We start from the raw sequence: 26231 nt of genomic DNA, 5'->3' as shown, positions 1-26231 counted from the left end.
TTGAATAAACAATTGATCTAGTGTCATTAATTGAGTAGTTCATCTTTCCTCATGATCTGTAATGTCTGCTTTTGTCATAAATCCATTTTCCATATAAGCAGGGCTTGCTTACTAGGCTCTCTATTCTTCCTTTGTCTATTAGTCTATGCCTGCACCAGTATCACACTGCTTTGATTTCCATAGCTTATAGTAAGTCTTGATATCTAAAAGGGGAATCTCAACCCTACCCCACACCTTGTTTTTCTATAGGAATGTCTTGGCTTTTGTTGGCTCTTTATTCTTTCATGTAAATTTTATAATCAGCTTGTGAGTTTTACATGCACATACACACTCTGATAGAATTCTATTGGAATTACACTGAATTATAGATCTATTTGGATAGAATTTTGATATGCTTTATGATATTCAGTCTTCCTATCCAATAATATGTTAGATCTTCCAGTTTATTTAATCTTTTTTAATGTCTTTCAATAAAGCTTTTTAGTTTTCTCTGTAGAAGGCTTACACATTGTTTTATCCTAGGTATTTAAAATTGTTTATTACTAATTTAAATTGTGTCTTCAAAAAATTTTCATTTTTAGCCAATTGTGTTGGTATCTATAAATGCAATTTACGTTTGTGTATTGATTTTGAATCTAACACCCCTCTTATTAATTTAAATATTTACTTTTAAAAATCCTTTTCCCACATGACATAGGTACCTAAAAGTAAATTTTAAGAGAAAGGAAATTAGTATTTACTAAGTTCCTACTATGTGTCAAATTGTTGACATAGGTTGTTTCACTTAATCCTATAACTATTTTATTGCTTATTTTCCTCAATAAACATGTATTAAATAATCCCTATGTGTTAAGCTTTTCCTTTTTTGAGATTTTCTGTGTAAGCAATCATATCATCTGCAAATAATGAAGGTTTTGTTTCTTTCTTTCCAATTCTTTACCTTTTATTTCTCTTTCTTGCTTTACTGTGCAAAGACAGACATCCAGTACAATACAGAATGAGACTGATGAAAACAGGCTACCTTATTTTGAACCCGATCTTAGAAAGGATACTTTCAAAGTTTTATTGTTAAATATGAGGTTTCTGGGATGTTTTTGAAATGCCCTTTATTAGGTTAAGAAAGTGCCTTCTATTCCCAATTTGCTAAGGAGGTTGTTCCTGTTATTTTTAAAATCACAAATAGATGTAGAATTTTATCCAATTTTTTCTGCCTCTATTAAGATACAATTTTTTTCACCTTAAACTGTTAATGTGGCGAATTACTTTAATTAATCTTCTCATGACAAGACAAACTATAATTCCTAGGAAATACCAACTAGTTCATAATAAATTATCCTTTATATACATTGTCTGATTTGTTTTATAAAAACATTTATTCTTAGAATTTTTGCATGTATATTCATTCATAAGTGAGACTGGCCTATATTTTTCTTGTGATACTCTTGTTTGGTTTTGAAAGCAAAGTTATATCACAAATGAAATTAAAATTGCCCAATGCGAGAATGTTTTATAGAATTTCCTAGAATCCATCTGGGATGTGTGTGTGTGTGTGTGTTTAATGGGACTATTTTAAACTACTGATTCAATTTCTTTAAATCTTATAGGAGTTTTTATGTTCTCCATTTTTTTTAAATGTTGGTTTTTGTATCTGTTTATTTCATCTAAGTTTTCAAAGTTAGAGGCACAAAGTTGTTCATAACATCTTCTTATCTCTGTAGTAACTATAGTTTTGCCCCTTTTTATCTTGATTTAAAAAAAAATTTCATGTCTCTCTCTTTTTCTCCTTTGATTATTCTCTCTAGAGATTTATATATTTTATTATTTTTTGACCATTTTCTTCATTATATGTTTATTTTCTTTCTTATTAACTTCTGCTCTTATTTTCTTTCATCTTAGTTTATTTTGCTGTTCTTTTTTTTCTAATTCTTTATGGTTGGATTATAACTTTATCAAGTTGAATTTTTCTTTTTTTTCTAATGTAAGCATTTAAAACTAAACCTTTAAGAATCTCTTTAACTGTGTCCTGCAGTTTTGATACATAACATTTATATAACCAACCTGGTATTTTTCTAAATTTCTGGGTGTCTTTTTCTTTTTTATTGGGGAATATTGGGGAACAGTGTGTTTTTCCAGGATGTCAAGTCGTTGTTTTAATCTAGTTGTGGGAGGCACAGCTCACTGGCCTAAGTGGGGCTCGAACCAGAGACCTTGGTGTTATAAGCACCGCACTCCAACCACTGAGCCAACCAGCTGCCCAATGGCAGCTCAACTCCAAGCTCAAGCCATTGTTTTCAATCTAGTTGTGGAGGGTGCAGCTCACTGGCCCATGTGGGAATTGAACTGGAAACTTTGTTATTAAGAGCTCGCGCTCTAACCAACTGAGCCATCCGGCCACCCTTGTCTTGGTTTTTTTGATTGCTAGGTTGTCCAGAAGTATATCTTAAATTTTTAAATATTTTGTTTCTCTAGTTATATTTTTTATTGTTTCTAACTGAAGTGCATTGAGGTTAAATGATAATGTTTCACATGATAGCAATTATTTGACGTGGTGATTTCAAATTGGCTAGCTTGATGATCTAACTTGTAGTCAATTTTCATAAGTGTTCAATGTCAACTTGACCATTATGGTGTAGTGTGCAGACAGATATATCGGATGTACTTGTATATGAGCATGTTGATGGGTGGGTTATGGTAGGAGAGACAGTACCCAATGATGCCTATAAGATCTTTCTTTTTAAGTAAGGCAGAGGGACTGGGACTCTGAAGTTTTAAGTTGGCATTTCCATAGATATTAGAAGTCTGTTATTACTCAGTATAAAGCAGCATGTGGGTGTCTTATAGATTTGAGCAGCCCAGGTGTGGGGACAGAGTCCCAGAGAGCAGTTTCCAGGCTTTCGGCCTCATGTGGAAAGGTGCTGGCTCAGATATTAGATGGCCATTAGCTGTAAGCAGATGGCCACCCACTGTGGCTGGGTGGCCATCAGCTGTAACCAGTTAGCCATTAGCCACTAATATAACTGCCATGGCTATGCAAGGGGGTTGGTTGGTTGGTTGGCTGGTTAGCAGAGAAGCGGATGGCAGATTGCAAATCATGTTGATCCTACTTCCTGTGTCTCGCCTGGCTGCCAGAGAGTGAGGATGCAGGAAGACCCCCTGTTGGGGTATTGGCAGATGTTTGCTTTTATGTCTTGACCAGCCACCATGGAGAATATAGTGATATGACTCCCCTGTCTGTGGCTCCATTGTTGTTCCTTTTTGGCCTCACCATATTCTGCATTCTTGTGCGGAGATTGGGACCAGAGACCCTGCATGACACCACGATGTGTTGTGGTTTCTGCTTCTGTTGTTCCATCCTGTGCAGATCCTAAACTATGAAAGAATGGTAGTTGGTTAAACTAATTGCTCATTTTATTGAAACATCTCACAAGTGAATTGAGATTTATAGAATGAGTCTTGACTCTGTTGTTTCTATGAGTGAGTATCCAATGTTTCTAACCTAGCAAAACCCAGTCATTAAAAACATGAATGGTGTAACTGGCTAGCTCTGCCAAGGGCTTGATCTGGTTTATAAAAAGGCCATTGTACCATTCTGTCAGCTGGCCAAGGAATATCTGGAATAAAGCAGCAGGCAGGAGATCAGTTCCAGGAGGGTCTAACCAATCCTATCCAAGGTAGAAGACAAGGCTATCAAAATTTAGGCTGACTCAGTTCTCCAGTGTGTCTGTCTAGAAGGTTCCTACTTACAAGCATTTTGTAAAAAGCATTTTGGTGCTTTATGCAGGAAAAGGTACCCAGGATGCTGAGTCCATTCCTGTGTCTATCCAGACTATTCACTAATACTTTCTGCGGATGGAAATAATCCTCTGAAAGACCTAACCACATGTTTATACCTTCAGTTTGATACATCACTCATCGTCTCAAATTGGAGGGCTGCAGATTCATGACTCCTTTGTTTTATGGAGCATGATGTGGCATATAACTTCTGGAGGGAATGCAAGTACTCTCAGCACTGCTGCTTATTTGCAGTCAAGCTTGGGTAAGCACCAGTGAAATGGAGTGCCTCACCTAGGGACAGGACAGAAAGGCTTTAGGGACACAATAGGTTTTGGTGGGGAAGGGAATGTGTATGGAACCAGCCAGCCCCAGGGATCCATCCAGAAGGTCCTAGTCCTCTTCCCTATGGATGATGCCTGATCTTTTCTAACCTGGGCTTTCAGTGGTTGAACATACTCTTATATGGCTGGAAGATTGGGTCTTATTATTTTCTTCCAAACTTACATCTACTGGTTCAATAGTTTGTTGAGAATTTTTTTCAGGAACTAATATCAGTTCAGGATAATAGTTTTTTATTTCTAGTATTCACCCTTTTGGAAAATCAGGATGTTTTCCAGCATTAAATACGCTATGCCACTTAAGATGTTGTGATATTTAGCAATGAAATGTGGAGGTTAGAGTCAGAGAGTTGAATAATCCATCCATTTCACATATCCAAAACTTGCCCAGCTGTAGTATCTTGGCAATCTTTTTGTTTTTTGTTCTCTGTGATTTTCAGATGTGCCAAATTTCTTTGGCATTCTCTGTAGCAATTCAATTGGACTTGATTTTTATGATAAAGAGTTTTATAGTCAGTATGATAATGCTTACAAAAAATAAGAGGGCCATTTATACTGCGGCTATGTCCTGTCAAAAGTATGGAATGCTATGCTGTCTATTTTTTACACATTTATATTATTTATTAAGATTGACCCACCTCCATCTTGGCAGTTATCATTTTATAAATCTTGCCTCTATTTTATTGGCAATCCAATAGTATAACGACTTCTGTCTTTTTGGAGGACACTTTTGAAGCTATAGTGCTGTCCTGGATACTAATGCCATCACCTCAAGGTAACTATGCTAATTAGTAATGCTTTCTAAACTTCTTTCTTCATATCATTTTCTCATGTCATGACAAAATCACTTATACCATGGACAATAGTAATCTATAACACTTTTTCAGTGGTAGTAGGGATAAACCATAATATAATCAATTTCCTGTTGAATATTTAGGTATTTGTCCATTTTTCCTTATAATAAATTCCTAGAAATGAAATGAGTGTATTGATGAATATGAAAGTTTTAAAGGTTTTTTCACTTATTGCCAAATTGTTCTCCATATGTGTCACACTCATTTGTATCTCACCAGCAATGTATAAAAGTAGACTTTTTACAAAAACTTTCAATAGTGCTAAATATCTTGACATCTTAAACTCTTAAATATTTGCCAAATATATAGGAAAAACTATATCTGTTGTTCTAATTTGACAGTTTCCACATTTTATAGCCCATCATAATTTTTTCTTATTCCTATTAATTGCTCATTTTTTTTCTCATTAATTTGTAAGAATTATGTATGTTAAGGATTTAACACTTTGTTAGTCATGTGTATTTAAAAATGTTTCTAATTTTATTTTACTCTTAATTCTGTTTGTATTAATTTTGAATTTAAAATTAAAAGTTAAAATTTTTATTAGTCAAATCTATCTTTTCCTTTATGCTTCTTTCCTTTGCTCTTATGTGTTGAAAGACTCCACTTGTGAGATTAGAAATGTTCAGTTGTATTTCTTACATTCTTTAATTATTTTATTTTTGATTTTTAACTTTTTAAATAATAAAAATGTTTTAATATAATTTTCAAGTAAGTAAATGATTTATTTTGTTGTTTATAATGTCATTATTCATTCTGCTACTGAAAACGTTTGACCATTTGCACTTCTGATAAGAACCTTAACTGTAATAGAACAAATGAAACAAATGGAATTAATCTTACATTTATTGATTACTTTGGTTAAAGGTTTGGTGAAAAAAGCCAACCTTTGAACATAAGACTGTTGACTTTTCTGAGTGCAAATTTAGGATTCACTTTATAATATATGGGATATATGCATTCTCATAATATTGACTATTATAGTTAATATTCAAACTTTTTTTTCCTCCTAGTATTTCATATTAAAATAAAAAATATGCCTTGGCAGGGTTTGAGCAAATGTTCTATTCTACTTTTGCAATTCATCAAGAGATTAGTATATTTAACTCCTTATTCTGCTTGAAATTAATTTTGATGTATGATGTGAGATAAAAATCTTATTTTTCCAAATATGTAATTAATTTAATAATTTCTAACTGATTTGAAATGCTATTCTTATGATTAACTAAATATATTTATCCACATACACATATATATATATATACACATATATATAGCTTTCTATTTTCTTTTATCAATTTTTCTATTTTTAGAATAGTATCTTACTGTTTTAATTATTGTAGTTTTGAGGTCTGTTTAAATATCACGTAGCCACTGCATTTTTATTGTCATGTTCTCCCAAGATAAAATCATTTCAAATATTTTTAAAAACACATTTTATTTTAAAATGTGCTTTCAAATGCTTTAGAACTTTTAGAAGTCTTTAAGCAAAACTTTAAAATTATTTTTTAACATTTGTCAAACTTTTGTCAAAGAGAAACAGTAACTTCCACATATAACAATAAAACCTAAATAAAATATGTAATTAAGATATAATATGTACACTATGAAACTAGAAATGATGATTTCTAGATATTTGCCATAATGTGGGAAAGGTCAGGACCTGATTGATATAGCTGCTTACGAATCAATTACATTTTGGGGCTACTTTTCAGATTGTCATAATTGACCACAGTGGGAAGAGTATAAAAGGCTTTCTGTTGGAGGTCGTCTTTGTTAGTTTTTGTTGTTGTTGCTGTTTCCGGTTACAGTTAACATACGATATTATTTTATATTAGTTTTAGGTATACAGCATAGTGGTTAGACATTTATATAATTTGTGCAGTGATCTCCCTGATTAGTCTAATACCCACTTGGCACTATTCATAGTTATTGTAACATTATTGACTATATTCTCTATGCTGTACTTCACATCCCCGTGACTATTTTGTGACTACCAATTTGTATTTCTTAACCCCTTCACCTTTTTCACCCAGCTGCCCAACCCCCCTCCCCTCTGGCAAGTTCTTGTTAGGTTTTAACAAAGGGATGAGACAGAGTCTCTAGTCACAGTGTGTCACTGTTACATCCATTCTCCTAACCCAGACCTGGCTTTCTACACATTACTGTTGTGACCTTGGCTTTCTCTGTATTCCCTTGTTCCTGGCTGTTTGGCATCTGAACCACAACTCCCTGCTGACCATCTCTTGTCCATATTCACCTTCCTGGTCCATTGCAGCTCTTAGATGGCCCCACTGTGACAGAAGAAAGATGCCTCTGGCTCGCTGACTCTTCCCACAGCTCTCTCTTCATGTACTGCTCTTTTCTCAGACATTTTAACTTCACACAGGAAAGCTTTTAGAACGTGAAGTTGCATTTTAACTACTTAGAATATATCTGCACTCAACTATACAGAGGGTGCCAAAAAAATGTATACACATTTTAAGAAAGGGAAAAAGACTATTAAAATTGTAATGCTCAATATACACTGATAACGAAAGATGAACAGAAGTAACGTTTGACTTCTGCAATTACAATAGGTGCTCAAAGTAGTTACCATCAGCATCCAGACACTTCTGATTACGGCGAACTACTGCTTAAGCAACGTTGACCAAAGTATCCACTTGTATGCATTGTTTTGGTGTCCCCGGTATATCTGTAATAGATATCTGTGTTATCTATTAAAGAAGTTTAAGAATTCATCATTTTCTTTTGTACCACCTCACCTGCAACTTTGTTTTCAACTGTGCTGTGGTTCTTCCATTTTCCTGTGTCCTTTGCCTTGAGATGTATTTGTATTTATGATAAAAAGGATAAATAATAATAGTAATGGTGCCAACAATAAGACAGGACCAAAGAAAAGTGTCAACCAAGAAAGGAAGAGCAAACAAATAAGTTCAGCAAACCAAGTTTATTTTAGCAACACAACTAAAGGATGAATAATCACCCAAGCAGCTTGTTAATAACAACGGCTGTTTTGAAACCTCATATTAAATTCTTTTATGGTGTCTGTTAACCACTAATTCAGTTTGGAAGACTTAAATGAATGTGTGCCCATTAAGCATTTGCCAGATAGAGCTGACCTGTACATATTAACAAACTGCTCCACTGCCTACCGTACTTCCATAAAAGAGTGAAGTTTCAAAACGTATATTATTTTGCAATATTCTGCACTATTCAAAACTCTACAAGTATTTTCTGAAAGAGTTCAGAGAGACAAGATTTTGGGTTAATGTAGAGTAATGACATTCTGTGAATACGTATTAAGAACAACAATAATAATTGTGCACTTTTCCTCAGCAAGTATTCAATTAAGAGGCCCAAAGCCTTAGCTGTCTATTTACCATATGCCATGTCTTTGTGTTTATGCAATGTAATCTCAAGCCTTCCATCAATTCCAAACAGTTTGTTATCCTCCTTTGTATGGAGAAAAGCAGAATGGTACATTTCAAATCATTAAAGACTAATCAAAATTTTTAAGAGCTTAGCATTCCAAGCATTTTCTGGAAAATAAGTGATGTTTATGGTAAATCATAAATGTAAGGAGATGCTTTTATGAATTGGAACTAAATGTGTGTCACTAATTGATGTTCCAATAAAAGCAATTTTCTTTTAAGCTTCAGACAGTTTGGCAATCTCTTGGTTCAAATTTCAGGGGTTTATTCATTTTATATTTCATATTTTCATTACCTTCTCAACATTGCAACTCCATAAGGTATTTGAAAGAAGATGTAGATGAAATGTGGGACTGAATTTGGTCTCCAAACATTCCTTTGCAGGGTGGGGGGTGGCCGTGGGGGGTGGCTAGTAGAGAGCTGGGGAAGGTATGCAGGCCCAGTACTTTAAGTGTTCAGCAAAAGTGGATGGAAAACAAAACAAAACAGAAGCTAACAAACAAACTTGTCATTAAAGTTCTAAAGCAGTGGTTTACAATCTGTTTCCCTAGAGGCTTTGGATTTATTAATTGTTCTCTGATTCAGTGGTTCTTAACTCAGACTAACAGCCGGAAGTCAGATCTCCTACATAGCCCCTCCTTCTGCCAACTATGATTTAATTGGCTAGGGTATCATTAGTTATCTAAAGCTCCACAAGTGATTCCAGGGTTAGCAATGGTTGCCAACCACTGTTCTATACCTATGAATACCTAACAGTGTCTGCAGATGAAATAAGTACCATAAATAGACACATATCTTGTATCACCGTTCCTCTATAGCTTATGGACACAATAGCTCAGACAAAAATTCATTAAACATTTCGTGGAATTAATAGGGGCCTTTTGCATTTGCATGTTTCCACATCTGTATGGTCTAAAAACGTAATTACTATCATGTGGTCAGACTTGAAGAGTTTAATCATCTCAGCTGTGTAGGACCCAAGATAGAGTTGAGATTGTGGTTAAAACAATCACTCTTATAGGTTAAATGGTGCTCAAGACTAATTCTTGGCTTAATCCATGAGTACTGGAAAATTTTACTATAAAATGTTGGGAAGAGAAACCTTAAATGAAGAAAAGAGACTGCTAGCTTCGGCAACATATATACTGAAATTGGAGCAATTCAGAGATTAGCATGGCCCCGGCGCAAGGATGACACACATATTCATGAAGCGTTCCATATTTATAAAAAAAAGAAAATACAGAGAGGATAAAAGAGAATTTATGTAATTCATCCTTGCTATGAATCTGAGTCCTGGATAAGACCTGTGGCTCTGGCTCCTGCCTTGGGGAGCCTTGAGTGGCTTCTCTGAGAAAGTGAAAAAGAAGAAAGGATAGATTCCCTTTTGCTTTGAGGCTTCTTATGTGCCTCTAAAATATGTCCCTTTGGGGTTGGCTGGGATTGAGTGCAGTAAACATAGCCCTTTTCTCGAGGACCTGAAAGTTCCGACTGCAGAAATTGATTCTTTCTACAAACTTAATGAACCTTGTGGGTGGCACCCATTTTATGGGTGTGCTCTGTGGCATCACATTCAACTCAGGAACTTGCAGGAGAGGCTACAAGTGCAAGATCCTGGGTCAGAAATGTATGCAATTACTGTTCTCTATGCAGCAGGCACAGTTCCATTGCTAAAAAGTAAAAATTGCTCTTGCTCTTTTGACTTTGTCTTTTTAAATATTAAACATCATAGCTAGTGTCTCATGCAAAATATAGGTTTGCACAAAAGGTACTGAGAAGATCCCTGTACTTCTCAAGAGCACTTATACTTAAAATATCTGAGATAGGAAAATATTATCACATAAAAACGCTCGAAGCAAGAGGAGTCTACCACAATCATAAGAAACTCATTCCAGATTTTAACAACCTTATTAAAGAAGCCCTTACTTTAATTTATTAGAAATCTCTCCTGTTATACATCATTTCTTGTTCTTTTGTCTTAGGGGAGATGAATAAAAATTGGACACCATTCTCCGTGTGATATTTCATTACAAACCTAGAGGCATTTATTAACAGTTTCCCATTCAAGTTTCCATTTTCAGCAATAAATGGGCTCAGTGTTTCTACCTTCTTGTTGGTTCTGTTTTCTCCTTATTTGGCCTTCTGTGAAGTGTTGCTGGTGAGTGTGGTAAACTCCTGAAGACCTCAGGTTGAAAGTTATTGAGTAGAATCCCTCATCCTTACCTAAACCATCTCTACTTGCCATTTCAAGTTAGTCTCCTGAAATCATCTATATCTATCTATCATCTATCTATCATCTATCTATCTATCTATCTATCTATCTATCTGTAATTATTATTATCATATATAATGTATATATAATATATATGTATTCTAATATATATTATATATGTATATATATATATATATATATATACATAATATTTCTTTATGTATCTCATACTACTTTGGGGGCAGTACCACCATGTGGTTGGCCCACACTCAGCTGAACCTCAAACTATCCACATGGAACTTACATTCCCCAGTCAGAATCTGTCCCTCCTCGTGTTCCTCAATTAGTGATCACTCCACCACTCATCCAGGTACCCGCACCAGATACATGGAGTCATGTCTTCTCAAACTTTAAAAAACTTTCACGAAACTAATCAGCAAGTTCTGTTGATTCTGCCTCCTAAGTATCTTTTAACTCAGCCCATTTTCCATCACCCCTACCAGCACTAACCACTATCCCAGTCCGGAGAGAGTTTGTCTCTCACCTGGATCTTTTGCTTTCAACCCAGTCTTTACACATAAGCCAGAGTGTTTTTTCTAAAATGAATCATTAGTCATATTACTACCACTCACTTTCTTAAAACCCTCTGGTGACCCCCCCCTTCCTCTACGATAAATTAGCAATTCTAAACCTGGTTACCAGGCACCCCTTCAGCAACGTCCAGCTGGTCTTTTCTGTCACATCGCTAATTTCCCTTGAGAGCCATCTTCATCTTCTTTTAATTTCTCAAATTTACCAGCTTCCAGTTGCTAGTGTTGGATGCTGTCCCGTCTTCAGACACCGATCCTTTGGGTATAAGCTTAAACATTTCACTTTCTTTGGGAGATTTTTTTTCTGACCTTGGAGTAGATGTGGCCCCTGGCCCTGTGTTCCACAGTGCCTTAAGTTTTTCCCCTATTCCAGTCATTTGTGTCCATTGCTTGGCTAGCAAAATCTACTTTTTGCTATCTTCTGTTTTTAAACTTTCATTTCCTCTGTAGCATCAGATTAATGTGTCCCTTCATCTCATTATTTCCCTAGTTATTTTCATCTCCTACAATTAATTTATACCTCCATTATGGGCTCAGCTTTCTTTATTTTTTAAAATTGGAAAATTAATCTAGAGATTGTTACATATTAGGAAAGCGTGCAATTGTATCACTCTTCTGACCTTCCCTTAGATGGATTATATCAAGTTTTGAGTTAATTTATGAGAATTACCCCATTAGTACTGTAATGAAGCCATGGACAAAGCATGTTTTAAGATGCATTGTTAAAAAAACAAACAAACAAAAAATCCCCACTAAGACTTAATAAAACAAATCTTCTCAACTTTTAAATTAGAAGATTAGCACTTGCCACATATATCAACATAATTGTTTTTTCTCTTCGAGTTACAAGTTTATCAGATAGGTGCAGAGAGTTGGAGAGATGGTGGGAAGGTGAGAGATGTTTATAATGTTTTTGTGCCCCGTGGTCATGCTGATTTGTTCTATTGTTTTCGTGTGGCTTTGGATATTTTAACAAATAATTCTCCCACAGTCTTGGTGGTTGGTCTACTCAGAATTGGACTCTGGTGGATTAGTCCCTTCCCCAGAGATGAAGACTATCACAAAGGGCAGAGCAGGCAGGCCAGGCCTACTCCAGTGTGGATTTTCAAGTCCATTCTAATATGGTCCACCCACTGATATGCGACTACCAGAATTTGTACCACTCTCCTTATTCTTTCACAATTTAAGGCTTTCCTTATTAATGGATTTTATTGATTTCACTAGTGACTAAGCTCTTTATTATTTAGGAAAATTATTCTCATATGACAATGACCTATGAGCATATAAAAAATGCCAATGCCTACCATTGGTTAATTCAGTTTGGGATGCAACTCACCTTGTTTAATAAATGGATTTATCAACCTTCTTGACTTTCTTTATATGTAGACTTTGACCTGCATCTCAATCTCCCTATTCCAGTAAATGGCACTTCCATTTATACAGTTTCTCAAATTAAAGCCTGAGATTCATTCTTCTTTCTCTAGTCCCCCATGCCCAACCAATCATCTGTCAGGAAGTACTGTAAACTCAACTTCCAACATGTCCATCTACTTCTTACCTCCATTGCCTTTCTCCTAACCCAGACCATCCTCTCACCTTACCTGGACCACTGAAATGTCCTGACTGGATTTGCCTATTCCAATCCTGTGTCATCTTCCACATCTTAATTTTTTAAAAAAAGGTCCTAAAATTTTTATTATAAAATGTTTCAAACATTTAAACAAGAATAGGTCATCAAGGTTTATAAAATCTTAACATTGTACTATATTTGCTTTACATTTTTTTTAAGGGTACACCCGGGTTTATTTTGACAATTATGTATACCCATAAAACACATAGTTTTTTTGTTTTTATTTTCTTTTTTATTATAACATGTTTTATTAGTTTCAGGTGCACAAAACAATGTAATAGTTAGACATTTATCATTTATATCCCTCACACAGTGACAACACCCCTCCCCCCATCCACTACCCCTCTGACATCGCACACAGCCATTACATTTCCACTGTCTCTATTCCTAATGCTGTACTCCGCTTCTTGTAAATATATATATATATATATATATATATATATATATATGTATATATATAAAAATATATATATTTAAAATTGTAGTTGACATTCATTATTGTTCAGCTTCAGCTTCAGGTGTACAGCGCAGTGATCAGGCATCTACATCATCCCTGAGGTGGTCTCCCTAATGAGACAAGTGTCCATCGGATACCCTACAAAATTTTTACAACATTATTGATTACATTCCCCAAATTGATTTCGTAACCCTGTGGCAATCTTGTGGTTACCGACTGTGCTTTTTAATCCCCTCCCCTTCCCCCTTATCCCCACTGCCCCTTCCCAACTAGCAACCCTCAGTTTTTTGCATTACACTTTTTTTTAAAGAAGGAAAACTTTGTGCTTAGAACTCAAGCCTCCTGTCTACGTCTCCTTAATGCCATTTCCTCCCTGCCTCCCCAGGGTAACCACTTGTATAAATTTAGAATTCATTATTCCCATGAATGCTTTATTCTTTTGCTACATATCTGAATCCATATATAACATTAAGCATTGTTTTTAAATATTGGTGGTATTATATAGAGGGTGTCAGATTGCAGCTTATGTGTTTCACTTAACGTGGTTTTATACTTGTTCACATTAATACAAGTAGCTTTAGTTTATTCATTTAAATTATAGAGCATACTATCAAAACAAGAGACCATAATTTGTTTATTTTTCTATTGACCAACATTCAAATGGTTTTCAATTTTTTCTCCTGACCTTGTGATATTGGGGATACCACAGACCTGGTCAGAAGGCCAGCAGTGTTTGATCTTGAGGTTTGTCCACAGCCAGCCATCATAGGCCCTTACATAAAACGCATGGCTCTAGATGGTGGTAGAAAATAGTGCTTTGTTTTTGTTTTTTAAGCCTCTTTTAACAAGGAAATATCTAGAGCATTGGGAGACTCCTTACTTCAGCCCCTGGCTTGAAGCATTGAGCCTGGATCCAGTTTATCATCTTCCTTGGAACATTTTTGTCCATTACCTTTAGGAGACAGTCTTTCCTCAGTCTCTCACTCCCACTCTTGCCTTCGCTTCTTTTCCCTTCCCTTCCCTCCCCTCCCCTACTTTTCCTTTCCCTTCATTCTCTTCCTTTCCTTTCCTCTCTTTCTTACCATTTCAAAGTAAATAAAAGGTATTATGATATTTCACCTCAAAATACTCTAACATGTATGTCCTAAAAATAAGAACATTCTCTCACATAATTGTAATACCACTATCACACTCAAGAAAGTTTATATTGATGCATTGATGTAACCTCACACAGTCCATGTTCAGCTTTCTCTACTTGTCCCCTTAAAAAATTATGTAAAAATTTCCAACGAAGGGTCACACATTTTATTTACATCCCAAGCCTTTTAACTCTTCTTTAAAACAACACAGCTCCCATGACTTTATTTTATTTTTATTTAAATTTTTTTGTCTCTCATGATATTGACACTTTTGAGGAGTTCAGGCCACGTTTCTGATAGAATGAGCAATAATCTGCATTTTTCTTAATTTTCTTTTTCTTAATTTTTTTGGTGCTGTTGTATCCTTCTCATTGCAGCACAGTAGGAGGCACACGATCTTATTTTGTTTCATTAATGATGATGCTAAGTTTGATTGCTTATTTAAGATGGTGTCCACCAGACCTCTTCATGATAAAGATATCTTTTCTCTTTGAATTTAATAAGGAAGACTTGGAGTATCACTTTGAAACTATGTGACTATCCTGTTTAACAGCAACCTTTTACCCAATGGTATTAGCATCTATTGATGATCCTTACTTGTATCCATTATTATATTGGTACTTCCAAAATAGACATTATATAATTTTATTATTCCTTCTACATTTTTAGCTGATATTCTGTAAGTAAGCCTTTTATCTCTTCCCTCCTCACCACACTTTTTTTTTTTTTTTTTTGAGTATTTTAAAAGTATCACTATGGGCTCATAGGTTCTTTTTTTTCTTTTTACAGGATCATTTGATCAGAAAAAGTAAAGTAGTGCTTTTATGCATATTTTTTCACAGTGCTTAGTAATATGTTTGTTATGTATTTTCTTATGATACTTCATAGCCAGTTGTCTATATGAAATAAAATATTTTAATATGTTAATAGCGTAGTGTGGAGTTCCATTAAAAATACTTGCCCCTTTTCCAATTTTGATGTCGTTGAGGTCAGGTTTAAAATTTCTCTCTTCGTTTACCATGGCTAACAACTATGGTGCTGATTTATTTTCATTTATATCCCTTTGGTGAATTCAACATGATATCAAATCTATTATTTTCATTACAAATCCGTGGGGTAAATTTCCCAGGAATAAAGTATCATACATAGAAATACACTTCTCTCTCCTTCTCCCTGACAACGCATATGCAGTTAATGCCCTGTCTTATTTTTAGGATCGAAGATTCAATGATGAAATTGACAAGCTAACTGGATACAAGACAAAGTCACTATTGTGCATGCCTATCCGAAGCAGCGATGGAGAGATTATCGGTGTGGCCCAAGCTATAAATAAGATTCCTGAAGGTGCGCCATTTACTGAAGATGATGAAAAAGTAAGATTTCATGCCTTTTGTGACTTGCACTCTTCTTCTTGATCATTGATTGATGTTCTCCCTGAAAAAGACAGGAATTATGTGAATAGCTGTTGGATTAGCCCATTCATGAATCAAAGAGCTTTTTGTCATGTTATACAAAATGTGATGGGAGTTTTTGATATTTCCTAGAATATGGTATAATTGAAAATAATAATTTCATATTTTTCTTAGCTTGCCTTTCATTATAAACCTCAGTAGTATTCTTATTATTCCCTGGTCTTTATCTTCCTTATAATAAGCTTTTTAATTGAGTATCACACCACCACCACACAGGGCCCAAGGAAAATAAGGGAAATAGGAAGATTATATTGTTTCAGAAACTCAGCACTTTCTGTTGTGTTTTCATAACTACGACAGAGAATTGTTTTCTCAGTTCTTATATAAAAATCTCAATAAAATGAATGTTATTTAATTGTTATTCCAAATTGCTAATAAAAAGAACATTATTTGTATCCCTGAGGAGTAGTTGACCTTGGTAGAAGTGATGCACTTTTTGCTCTGAAATTTTACGTTCTTTCACCAGTAGTTTATTCACTAGCTCATATTAACAGAGAGACTCTTCAAAGAGCTGAAGTTCTGGCTTTGAAGCTTTTACTTTCACAGTAAATAGAATTTGATGGCATATTTATAAGATTTGTGGTAAAAACAAATTTCAAGCTAGTTTGCTTAAGTTTGATGACTGCCATAATCCTATTTGATTAAAAAAGATACTTTATAATTTAACCTTCTGGATGTGAGGTTGCTATTTGCCAGTGCTAATTACTAATTTAATGCATTAAATTAGTTAAATTAGTGCAAATATCTCGTACAAAAGGTCAACATAAAATATGATTATAAGGAAACAAGATTTTCAAGTGAAGAGAGTCCTTTGTTGAGGTTATTTCTATGGTTGAATTTGGACAGCCGAAATCCCAGAAAAGGTTTATAAACCCTAAGAGCATGATAGGACCTCAGACAATTTCTTACCAATTCAATACATAATGACAATGTGCGAGGCACGTAAGTTGGTGTCACAGGGATCACAAATATAAATCCCAAACATGTTATGTCATCCTGGAGCTGCACAAGGCAGAATGTAAGGTCGGTAACAAGATGTTCCAGGGCATGAGGGGTGCCTAGGAAAGCTAGGGTTAGTCTCAACTGAAGAATCTGAGGAGGCTTCTTGGAAGAGATGGCATTTGATCTGACCTCTGAAGAAAGCATAGGCCTTCATAGGACAGAGTCAGGTGAGAAGGTGAGGAGTTTAGAAATGTGTAAAATGTAGGCCACCTCATACATTAGGCAAATGTTTCTGTGGAATGTAGAGATAGAGCAAACATTTTATCTTGTGCCCTCTGTACCACAGACGACAGAGTCCTATATAACAGTGTGCCTCTTGTAAGGATTTAGATAGGAGGGTTTGAGTTTTGTTTCTTTCCAAACGTAACAACCACAGGCCCAGGCCATCTCCCAGACATTTCGTTTATACAGGTAATAGTTCTGCCTTCACTCTGCCTCTTTCACGTAATAGATCCCATTATATATTTAATTCTAATCTCTGATTCCATTTATTTTAGATTTGTTTTCTGGACTTCTCTCAGTGGATTTACTTAGAAGCCAGGGTTTCATGAGCTCTGAATGATTTACAGGATTGGCTTGCACAGGGCTTTGTCTTGTCTTAAACAGCCATCCGTGTTTAGCTTTACTGAAAACAAGGGCTGGGGTAGAGTTTCTGCTCGGCTAAGGACAAGCAGTGACTTCATCTCTGACTCTGTTTTCTCACCTGTTAACTCTACTGGCCACCATTCTACAGCATGAGAATTAAATAAGATCATAAATAACAAATACTTGGCAAAACATGAGAAATTAAGCAAGTGTAAAACGTAAATTTTTATTTTTAAATGATCATTTCCCAAATAAATTTTAAAATGTTCTTCTATGTTTGTTATTTGTCCCCAGGCAACTTATTTCTTAGATTCCACCTCATTTGAGTATTTCCTTGCTCAAAATGTTATATTTTCCTTGTTTGTAATTATCCTATGTTCCCACAGTGGCATTTTATTTTCCAACCTTTACAATTCTTTCTCCTGATTTAAAAACCCGACTCTAGTCTCACTTCTTGGAAGAAGCCTTACCAGTTAGGGCAGGAAGATTGTGTTCATACAGGTGACAGTGGATGGAGAGCGTATTTTATCTCAACTTTGGTACCTGGTTATTGTTCCTTCCTGCAAGGATTCTGCATATTGTAAACCAAACAGAAGTAGTGAAGCAAAGCACGATATCTAGAAATGAGATTAGTGGGCAAGAATAGGGTCTCGATACTTCTTCCAAACATGGGAAGACATTGTGGCATAATGGCTACATACAGGCCATATAGTGAGTCCCCCTGGGTTGAAATTCCATCTCTGCTATAGCATGTGTAACCATGTTACTTAGCTTCTCTTCCCTCCAATTTCCCCCTCTTAGAAGAGAGATGATAATAATCCTTATGTCATAAGGCTCTAGGGGGATTAAATAAGAGAATACAGGGAAAGGATTTGGAAGAGCTCCTAGCAAATAGGAAGTCCTCATAAAAGGTTAGCTTTTACTGACAGCACATTAATACATGTGAGAGATATAGTCAGGTCTCTGCTAAAAAAATTACCTCTATATTATTTAAGTCTATAAATTTTTTTTAAGCACAGTCTATATGCCAGTTCCACTGTTGGCGTTTCAGCGATGAAATGAGGGCTATACTTCTTTATAAATTAACAGTTTTTTTGTGTGTTATTGTTAATGCACACATTGTTTTACTTGGTTGTACGAGGTTATGCTTCTACTAATTTGTAGTCTACATTTTGTGTAGTTATTCCTTACATATATGTCCACATGTGAATATAGTCTACATTACCATTTTTAGGGGTTATAAAGTTTTCTTCTTTTTCTAGATAGTCTCGTTTGCTTAGTCCCTGTCCTATTACTGGAAATTTCAGTTGTTTCCAGTTTTTCACTAATACAAATAACCCCTGAATGAGCATCTTGAACAAATTACCTTTTTCTTTTGTGTTATTTCCTTGGGGTATATTCCAAAGACTGAAATTACTGAGTCAAAGGTCAAGAAAAGTTTTATAGCTCTCATTCCAAGTTATCAAATAGCTTTCAGAAATATTGAACCCTTTTACAATGGTAGCAGCATGCATGCACCTCTTTTTGCAGAGCGCTGCTGACTTCGTTCACTTCACATTTTGAAACTCAAGTTAGTTTTCCTTAGTCTACCAGGCAGGCTTCAGGCAACCTCCTTCCACGTTCACCAGTATAGACTCCAGCAACAGAAGTTTCAATGTTACTTCCAAGGAAGGAAACGAGCAAGGGAAATGGAAGCCTGGTGCTTAGTGTTAGGTAAGGGGCTCCAGATCAGATAGCCTTCAGGGCAGGATTCGGTCTCTGCCCTGTTCTTTATTAGCTGACTGATTTTGAGTGAGTTGCTCAATTCCTCTTTACCACAGAACTTCCATAATAGGGTTGTCGTGAGGAGTAGAATATATCATAGATATAAGGTGCTTAAGGTAGCACTAATTATCATTAAGTGATCTTCATGAAATCTCACCATCTATTTTACTTGATACACAAAACTGCTATATCATCGTTCGTGTGGGTCGTGGTGAATTTATGGCACATTTAGCATATGATTTGTATGTCCTGATATCTTAAAATGTCAACTTCTGGAGACTATCAGCTGTTATGTATGCAAAAAAACATCTTGCAATATGAGACTCAGTAAATTGTTTGCCTGAGATAAATTAAAAATTAAGTGTGATATATTCATTTCTGGGTTGGTTACATACCCGTATTGTGTTTCTTGAAAATTCTGTACCTATGTTTCAGTGACTGTGCTGTAGTACAGGTAGTAGTTGATGGAAGGGCCTGGAAAGATCATCAAGTCCATTTCCCACCAGCCCTGTCCTCATCCAATGCAGGAATCTTACCTGACAGATGGTCATTCAGCCTCTGCTTAACAACTTTCCTTTTAACAATATTAAAATCATTATGCTCTTTACAGTTCTTGCATAACTAGCAATAATTTAATCAGCAGTGGTTAGAGTTGTGTGTGAAATATAGTTTACCATATGCACATATTAATAATTTAAGTTATATACTGACAAATTACTAGTTCGGTAATTCATGTTGGAAGTGCACACAAAGGCAGATCAAACAGAAGGGATGATTGGAATTTTCTGGTTCACTTCGTAGGTTTCCAGCAAATGTTTCTGTTTTTCAGTGATATGTATAAGCTAGCTGATCTAGGTGGTGTGACATCCAGTGAATTTATCACTTCGTAACTCCTAGGTGAGTAAGGGGAGGTATTCTTTTGTAGAATAAAATAACGAGATCTGGATGGGAGCAAACATCTGTGATCTATCAAGATGTACGGGCACTCCAGGTGATGCCTGGCATATGGAAATGAGCACTAGCTCTTATCTGCCCTTACCAGGCTGCCTATATCTGGGCTGCACGGAGCCCTTTCTTATTATGGTGCTGCAATGAAGAAGATGTCTATTGCAGTTACTTTCCAACCCCTCACATATAAGCAGCTGTGGCTGGAAGTTGTTCTTTAGCTAATCTCTATAGGGTTTTTTTTAGCCTGTGGTCACCTTTCTCCAGCTCATTATTCAGAGTGTTCAGCTACCCTGCTGCTCTCCTTTGTGCCAACATGTTCAGACACCCTGCAGAGCTGGGATGCAGCCAACTGAGCTTGGCTGCCTTGGGACTGGCCACATTCCAGGAACTTGTTATGGGTGATGCTGCCTTGCCAGTTGGTGTTGAGGATGGTACATGGATGATGCTAATGAATCCAACAGAAGCTGGAGTTTCGTTGTTTGCAACAGGCCTGAGACTCATAGCCAGATAATGGGGAGGATTTCATAAGCTCTTGGCCTTACATTTGTTAAATTGTTCCTGATTGTGCTAAGGCTAATGTATGGGATCCTGGTGAGAAGTCAAGGCTGCAAAAAGTATTCAAGTTCACTTTAGTGAGGAGGACGGATGTTGAATACATCACTCTGATAGTGGTGGCAAATTGGTGGTCCCAGAAGACTGAATATAGTTCCCAGATGTGTGACTTGCATGGAATTTGACTGGCATACAATTCTTTTTTTTTTTTTTTTTTTTGAAAGCCTTTAGACATGGCTGCAACCTCTAGTTCTGCCATAATAGCCAATACTTAAACAACTCGTTAGGTTAATAAAATCAACATGGTGGGAGCAAAGATGAACGGGTTTCTTCTGTCGTCTTATAAAGAGTTAGTTTCTACACAAAGGTACTCTGCAAAAGTACTTTCCAAATAGTTATTTAAAAAAACACACAACTTGTTATATACATGGCTACTGGTATGACAACAACTCTGCCAGGCAAGTTCATGTTTTCTATTAATACTCCATTGTCTTGGATATTCAGCTAATGAGCAGTAATTAATTAATTGTAAGAAGTGGCCCTTGTGTTTTCATTTCCTTTTTTCTGCCTATATTCCAATTAACTTAGATTTTAACACCTGTTGCAGTAAAATTATGATTAATAATCAGTGTTCAGCAAAAAGGTTTTGAAAGTCCTGGCAGATGGCTCATGATTGCAAGTTATATTGAATCAATAAGATTTCAGTCCTGGAAAAATTTGGATTGACTCTCATAACTAGGTAATTGCTACACTTTATCTACATTTAAACTGTCTCATCTCTGTACTTTTTTGCCTTTTAATGGCTATTACCCAGGTCCCATATAATCACTGTGAAACTACAAGAGATTCAGAGACCCATTTATTCACATTCTACGTGTTCATTGAACTATATCTGACCATATCAGAAACAAGCACATTTTCCGAGAAAACTGTTACCAACACGGTACCTGTCAGAACTCAGGTTAGACTTCAGGGAATTTTTCTGTTGGAGAAATATTGTTGTGGACCTCTAGCTCTAGTCTCTGCCTTTTCTTTAAGCAAAGTCTAACTTTGGGGTAGGAAGGCAAGTTTCCCTGCCAGGGCCCAACTTAGGGGTTCACACTCAACAACACCTGGTCACTCTGTCCCTGATTTTGTCATGTACTTCTCATGCCCATGCTTCTATTTATACGCTTATCTCATTGCACAAAATCCTCCTCTTCTTCACCCTCTTTCAGGGCTTACATCAAGTCCTGTCATCTCAGACTTCATTAAGTATTAAAGCACTTTTCCAAAAGTGATTACGTTTGTCCTTGATACTAGCAGTTCTTAAGTTTTACAGTTTAACTCTTTTTTTCAGATGTCCCCAAGGATTGTAGTTGGATTTTGACTAATCATTCATTGAGAAAATATATGATGGCCAAATATTCAGGAAGTTAAAAAAAAATTAATAATACAATTGACAAAATGAAGGACAATACCTACACAGTGTATTTTGTATTTCCAATGCAAATAATAGGTGGTGTGACTGCAGATTTACAGGCCCCTTGCAAAAATTCTGATGACCTTAGATGGCTGATATGCTGGCATTTGTAATTTCCTGCTTCCTTAGCTTCCATTTTTATGTTTCTAAGTGCTTAAATGCAGCATCATCCCTCTTTCTATCTCTTTTCATGTACTTTGCAGAACCTTGTAAGGTAGTTTGCATTTAACAGGAACATGATATAGCAGGAACATGAACCAAATGAACTAAATAAGTTACAGGACTGTAATTGTTACAATGCAGAACGGGGAGGATTTGGGGTGATCATTGATCCAAACATCATTTTTAATGGCCGAATAGTGTTCCACTGTGTGGAAGAACCATTCATGCATTCACTGCTTATTGAGTTTCTGTTTACTAGTAGACGCTACTATGTTTGAGGCACTGTTCTAAGTACTGGGGTTAAACTGATTAATGAAATAGACAAAAATTCCTGTCCCCTCAGAGTTTACATTTTTGTGGTAAAGACAGACAGTCAGTAAAGTAAACATATAAGTATATAACATAACTTCAAGTAGTGATTAGATATATAATTTTTAAAATCTAGATAATCCAACGGTTTTGGATTTTTTTTTCTATAGCTTTTATTCATATGAGTGTGTTTAATTAAGTCGAGGTAATATGAAAAGGGCTCACAGTAGAATAGGATCTTGCACTAGGGAGCAGTATTTTATTCTCAAATAATTATGATAAACTGATGGACTCTTCAACTGAATCTCTTCCTTTTTTCCTCAAACTCCAGGTGTTCACATAAATTGTGTGTCCCTCTAGGCTGCCTTAAGCACTAGACTTGAAGTATAAGGAAGTGTTGTGTTTTTATGTTTACCTCAAATATGTTTGTGTTGCTTTGTCTTCTGTGTATCAAGCTGTAATCACAATATCAATTTGCCATCGCCTGAACCAGGAAAGTTAAGCCATCTGGGATATACCGGGGGTGCTAAAAAAATGTATTCACACGACTTGTATTCATCTTTTGTTATGAGTATATAGTGAGTATTACAATTTTAATACAGGTTTTTCCTTTCTTAAAATGTGTATACATTTTTTGGCACCGTGTGTGTGTGTGTGTGTGTGTGTGTGTGTATGTATATCTGGAGCATCTGGGAGGAAAAGGTTCGGAGCTGAGGGGAGTTTCATGCACTCTGAGTTTCAGAGACAAATACATCCATGGCTTTTAATAGTTGGCAGGACATGAAATAGACTTAATCAAGCCACTTTTAAAAGTACAAAATGACAAAAAAAAAACAACTGCCTTATAAATTCTATCTCTGATTTACACAAGACTTGGACAAGGGAGAATAGTCTGCTGTCACAGATTAGAAATATAATAAATAAGCACTTGTTGGCAGAAAGAATTATTATTAAAGAAGTAGAACAGGGTGTTGTAGATTCTTGTTTGCTGGAGATTTCAAATTAAGACAGAGAACTGTCTTCTTTGACTAACTAATTTAGTGTTATTGTCTGAATAAAACAGCAAGATTGTTTCTTTTTACCTTTGATTACTGAATACTTGAATTCAAATTTTGAAAACTTAAATCAATTTTTTTATTAAAAGTGAAATTTGGTAGAATTCCAAGTATATTTGGTTATCTTTGAATTGGGCATCTCTTTCTCAGTTTATTTTCCTTTCCTTTTGTGATAAGGTTATTTCCTAATTATAAAAGTAATACAAGCTTATTATAGAAAATTTGCAAATTACAAAAAAAGGAAAAACTAAAATCCCTCATAACCCTAACTTTCAGAGATAATACTGTTAATATTTTGGGCGTATTTTCTTATGTTTATTTATTTTTACCTATAAAGGTATATTTCCAAATTTGCATCATGTAGTACACATGGTATTTTATCATGCTTCAAACAATTCTTCAAGGATGCAACTTACATGTTTGCATTACATTTTACCATGTAATCATGCATTATATTTAATCATTTTATTCCTCAGTTTTTAGGTTGTTTCCCAAATCATGTTATAATAAAATTACAATTAATGAACTTCTTTATAAATACCGTATTTTGCTATGTCTGGTGTGCTCCCATGTATAATGTGCACCCACATTTTTGGCCCAAACCTTCAGGGGGAAAAATCTTTCATTTTAATTTTTTAATTCAAATTTTTATTTGTTTACATTTAGTTACTTGTTTTTTTGTATTATAAAGGAATTTTAGCATTTATTTTTTTTAAACATATTATGGTACAAGAAATTTTACATAACAAATAATTGCAAAACACAAGAACAGATACAAGGTACAAGAAATTTTATGTACTGGTAACAAATTTACAATATTTACACATCATAGAAGGCCAAGAACTCTTCATCATTGTAAGTCCATAGTTCAGTTCAACAAAACTGATTATTGCATTCCAGGGTATTATTTTGCATACGGATATTGTTATTGATTTCCAGAGTTACACTTTTAATTCACAAGCATAAATAAAAGAATTAAAAACTTTTTTATAGATATGGAATTAGTACTACCCATGCATAATGAGCATCCTTATTTTTCCCTCACAAATTTGGGCAAAAAAGTGTGCATAATACACGGCAAAATATGGTAAATCTTGGACCACATCTTAGGATAGCTATATTAAACTGTGGTTTTGTAGGTCAGACATATTGGTAATTTCCTGTGGTTCAAACTGATGCTTAGGATTCCTAAGTCAAGGAGTTTGAATAATAATTTTTTATAACAGCGTTATTGAGATAAAATTCACATAGCATACTATTCACCCATTTAAAGTATACAATTCAATGGTCCTTAATATATTTGTAGATGTGTATAACCATAACCACACTCAATTTTAGAACAATTTCATCACCCCCAAAGAAACACCATACTTGTTAGGAGTACTTCTATTTGCCACCAGCTATCCAGTTTACCAATCTATTACCTGTCTCTACGGATTTACTTCTGGACAATTCATGTGAATGGAATCATACAATATGATTGGCTTTTTTCAGTTATCATAACGTTTTCAAGGTTCATCCACATTGTAGCACATGTCAGTATTACTTCATTTCTTTTTGTAGCCAGATAATATTTCATTATATGGTTATACCACATTTTATTTAGCCATTTATCTGTTCCTAAACATTTGGTTGTTTCCACTTCTTGAATATTGTGAATGAAGCTGCTATGAACATTCACATACAAGTTCTTGTGTGAACATATTTTTTTCATTTTTCTTGGATATATAGCAAGGAGTGGAAATGTTTCATCTTTTGAGGAACTGGCAGACTGTTTTCCAAAATGGCTGCCCTATTTTACATTTATATTAACAGTGCATGAGTTTTCCAATTTCTCCACATCCTTGCCAATACTTATTATCTGTCTTTTTTTATTATAATCATCATAGTAGGTATGAAGTGGTTTTTCATTGTGGTTTATCAAAACCACAATGCCTTATCCTGATAGCTAATGATGTTGAGCATCTTTTCATGTGCTTATTGGTGGAGCATTTATTTTTAAGGCTCTTGATAAATTTCACCCATCTTCTCTCCAGAAAATTGTATTGCTTTATAATGCCAATAGCAGTATATCAACTCACTGAACCCTTACTAGCTTGAATATCAGTTTTAAAAATTGCATTCTTTTGATTTCTGATTTCACTTTAGTTCCACTTTTATTATTTATTCTGTATGTGCACACATTCCACAATTAATTAACCATTAGTCTAAGTCAATATATTTTTTTAAACTATAAAAAAAGGCTAGAATGATGCAAACTGGCCTAAGCCAGTTTGGTCACACACAGCTACTAAGTTGTTCATGATAGCTCCTTTGTACATCACAATAGATGCCAAAATGTTTGAAGTAAATGGGAACTGACTACTTTCCTATAACTTTGCTATTTGGTTTTAATGAAAGCAGAACTCAGACCAAATTCTACTGCATATAAAGACGTTTATTTAAACAAAAATTTATTGGCTAGTTGGGTCAAATAGTTCAGACACTCTGGGCTT

At 35.1% G+C, this 26231-nt stretch overlaps 1 protein-coding gene and 1 non-coding gene across 4 annotated transcripts in view; both read left to right on the top strand.

Annotated features, from left to right (window-relative positions):
• The window catches only part of PDE11A (phosphodiesterase 11A), a 324817-nt gene that overhangs the window by 27920 nt on the left and 270666 nt on the right, over positions 1-26231 (top strand). For all 3 annotated transcript variants that reach the window (XM_019739325.2, XM_019739326.2, XM_074338486.1), the window contains exon 2: positions 15640-15798. In XM_019739325.2, the coding sequence (XP_019594884.2) occupies positions 15640-15798 (159 nt within the window). The remainder of the gene's footprint in view (positions 1-15639; positions 15799-26231) is intronic.
• Positions 9522-9625, top strand: LOC141568029 (U6 spliceosomal RNA). Its single transcript, XR_012491045.1, has one exon. It is a non-coding gene; the product is annotated as a U6 spliceosomal RNA (small nuclear RNA).

This window comes from Rhinolophus sinicus, linkage group LG01 (assembly GCF_036562045.2).
Source record: "Rhinolophus sinicus isolate RSC01 linkage group LG01, ASM3656204v1, whole genome shotgun sequence".
NCBI classification, from domain to species: Eukaryota; Metazoa; Chordata; class Mammalia; order Chiroptera; family Rhinolophidae; genus Rhinolophus; species Rhinolophus sinicus.
This window is presented reverse-complemented; position numbering and strand designations above follow the sequence as displayed.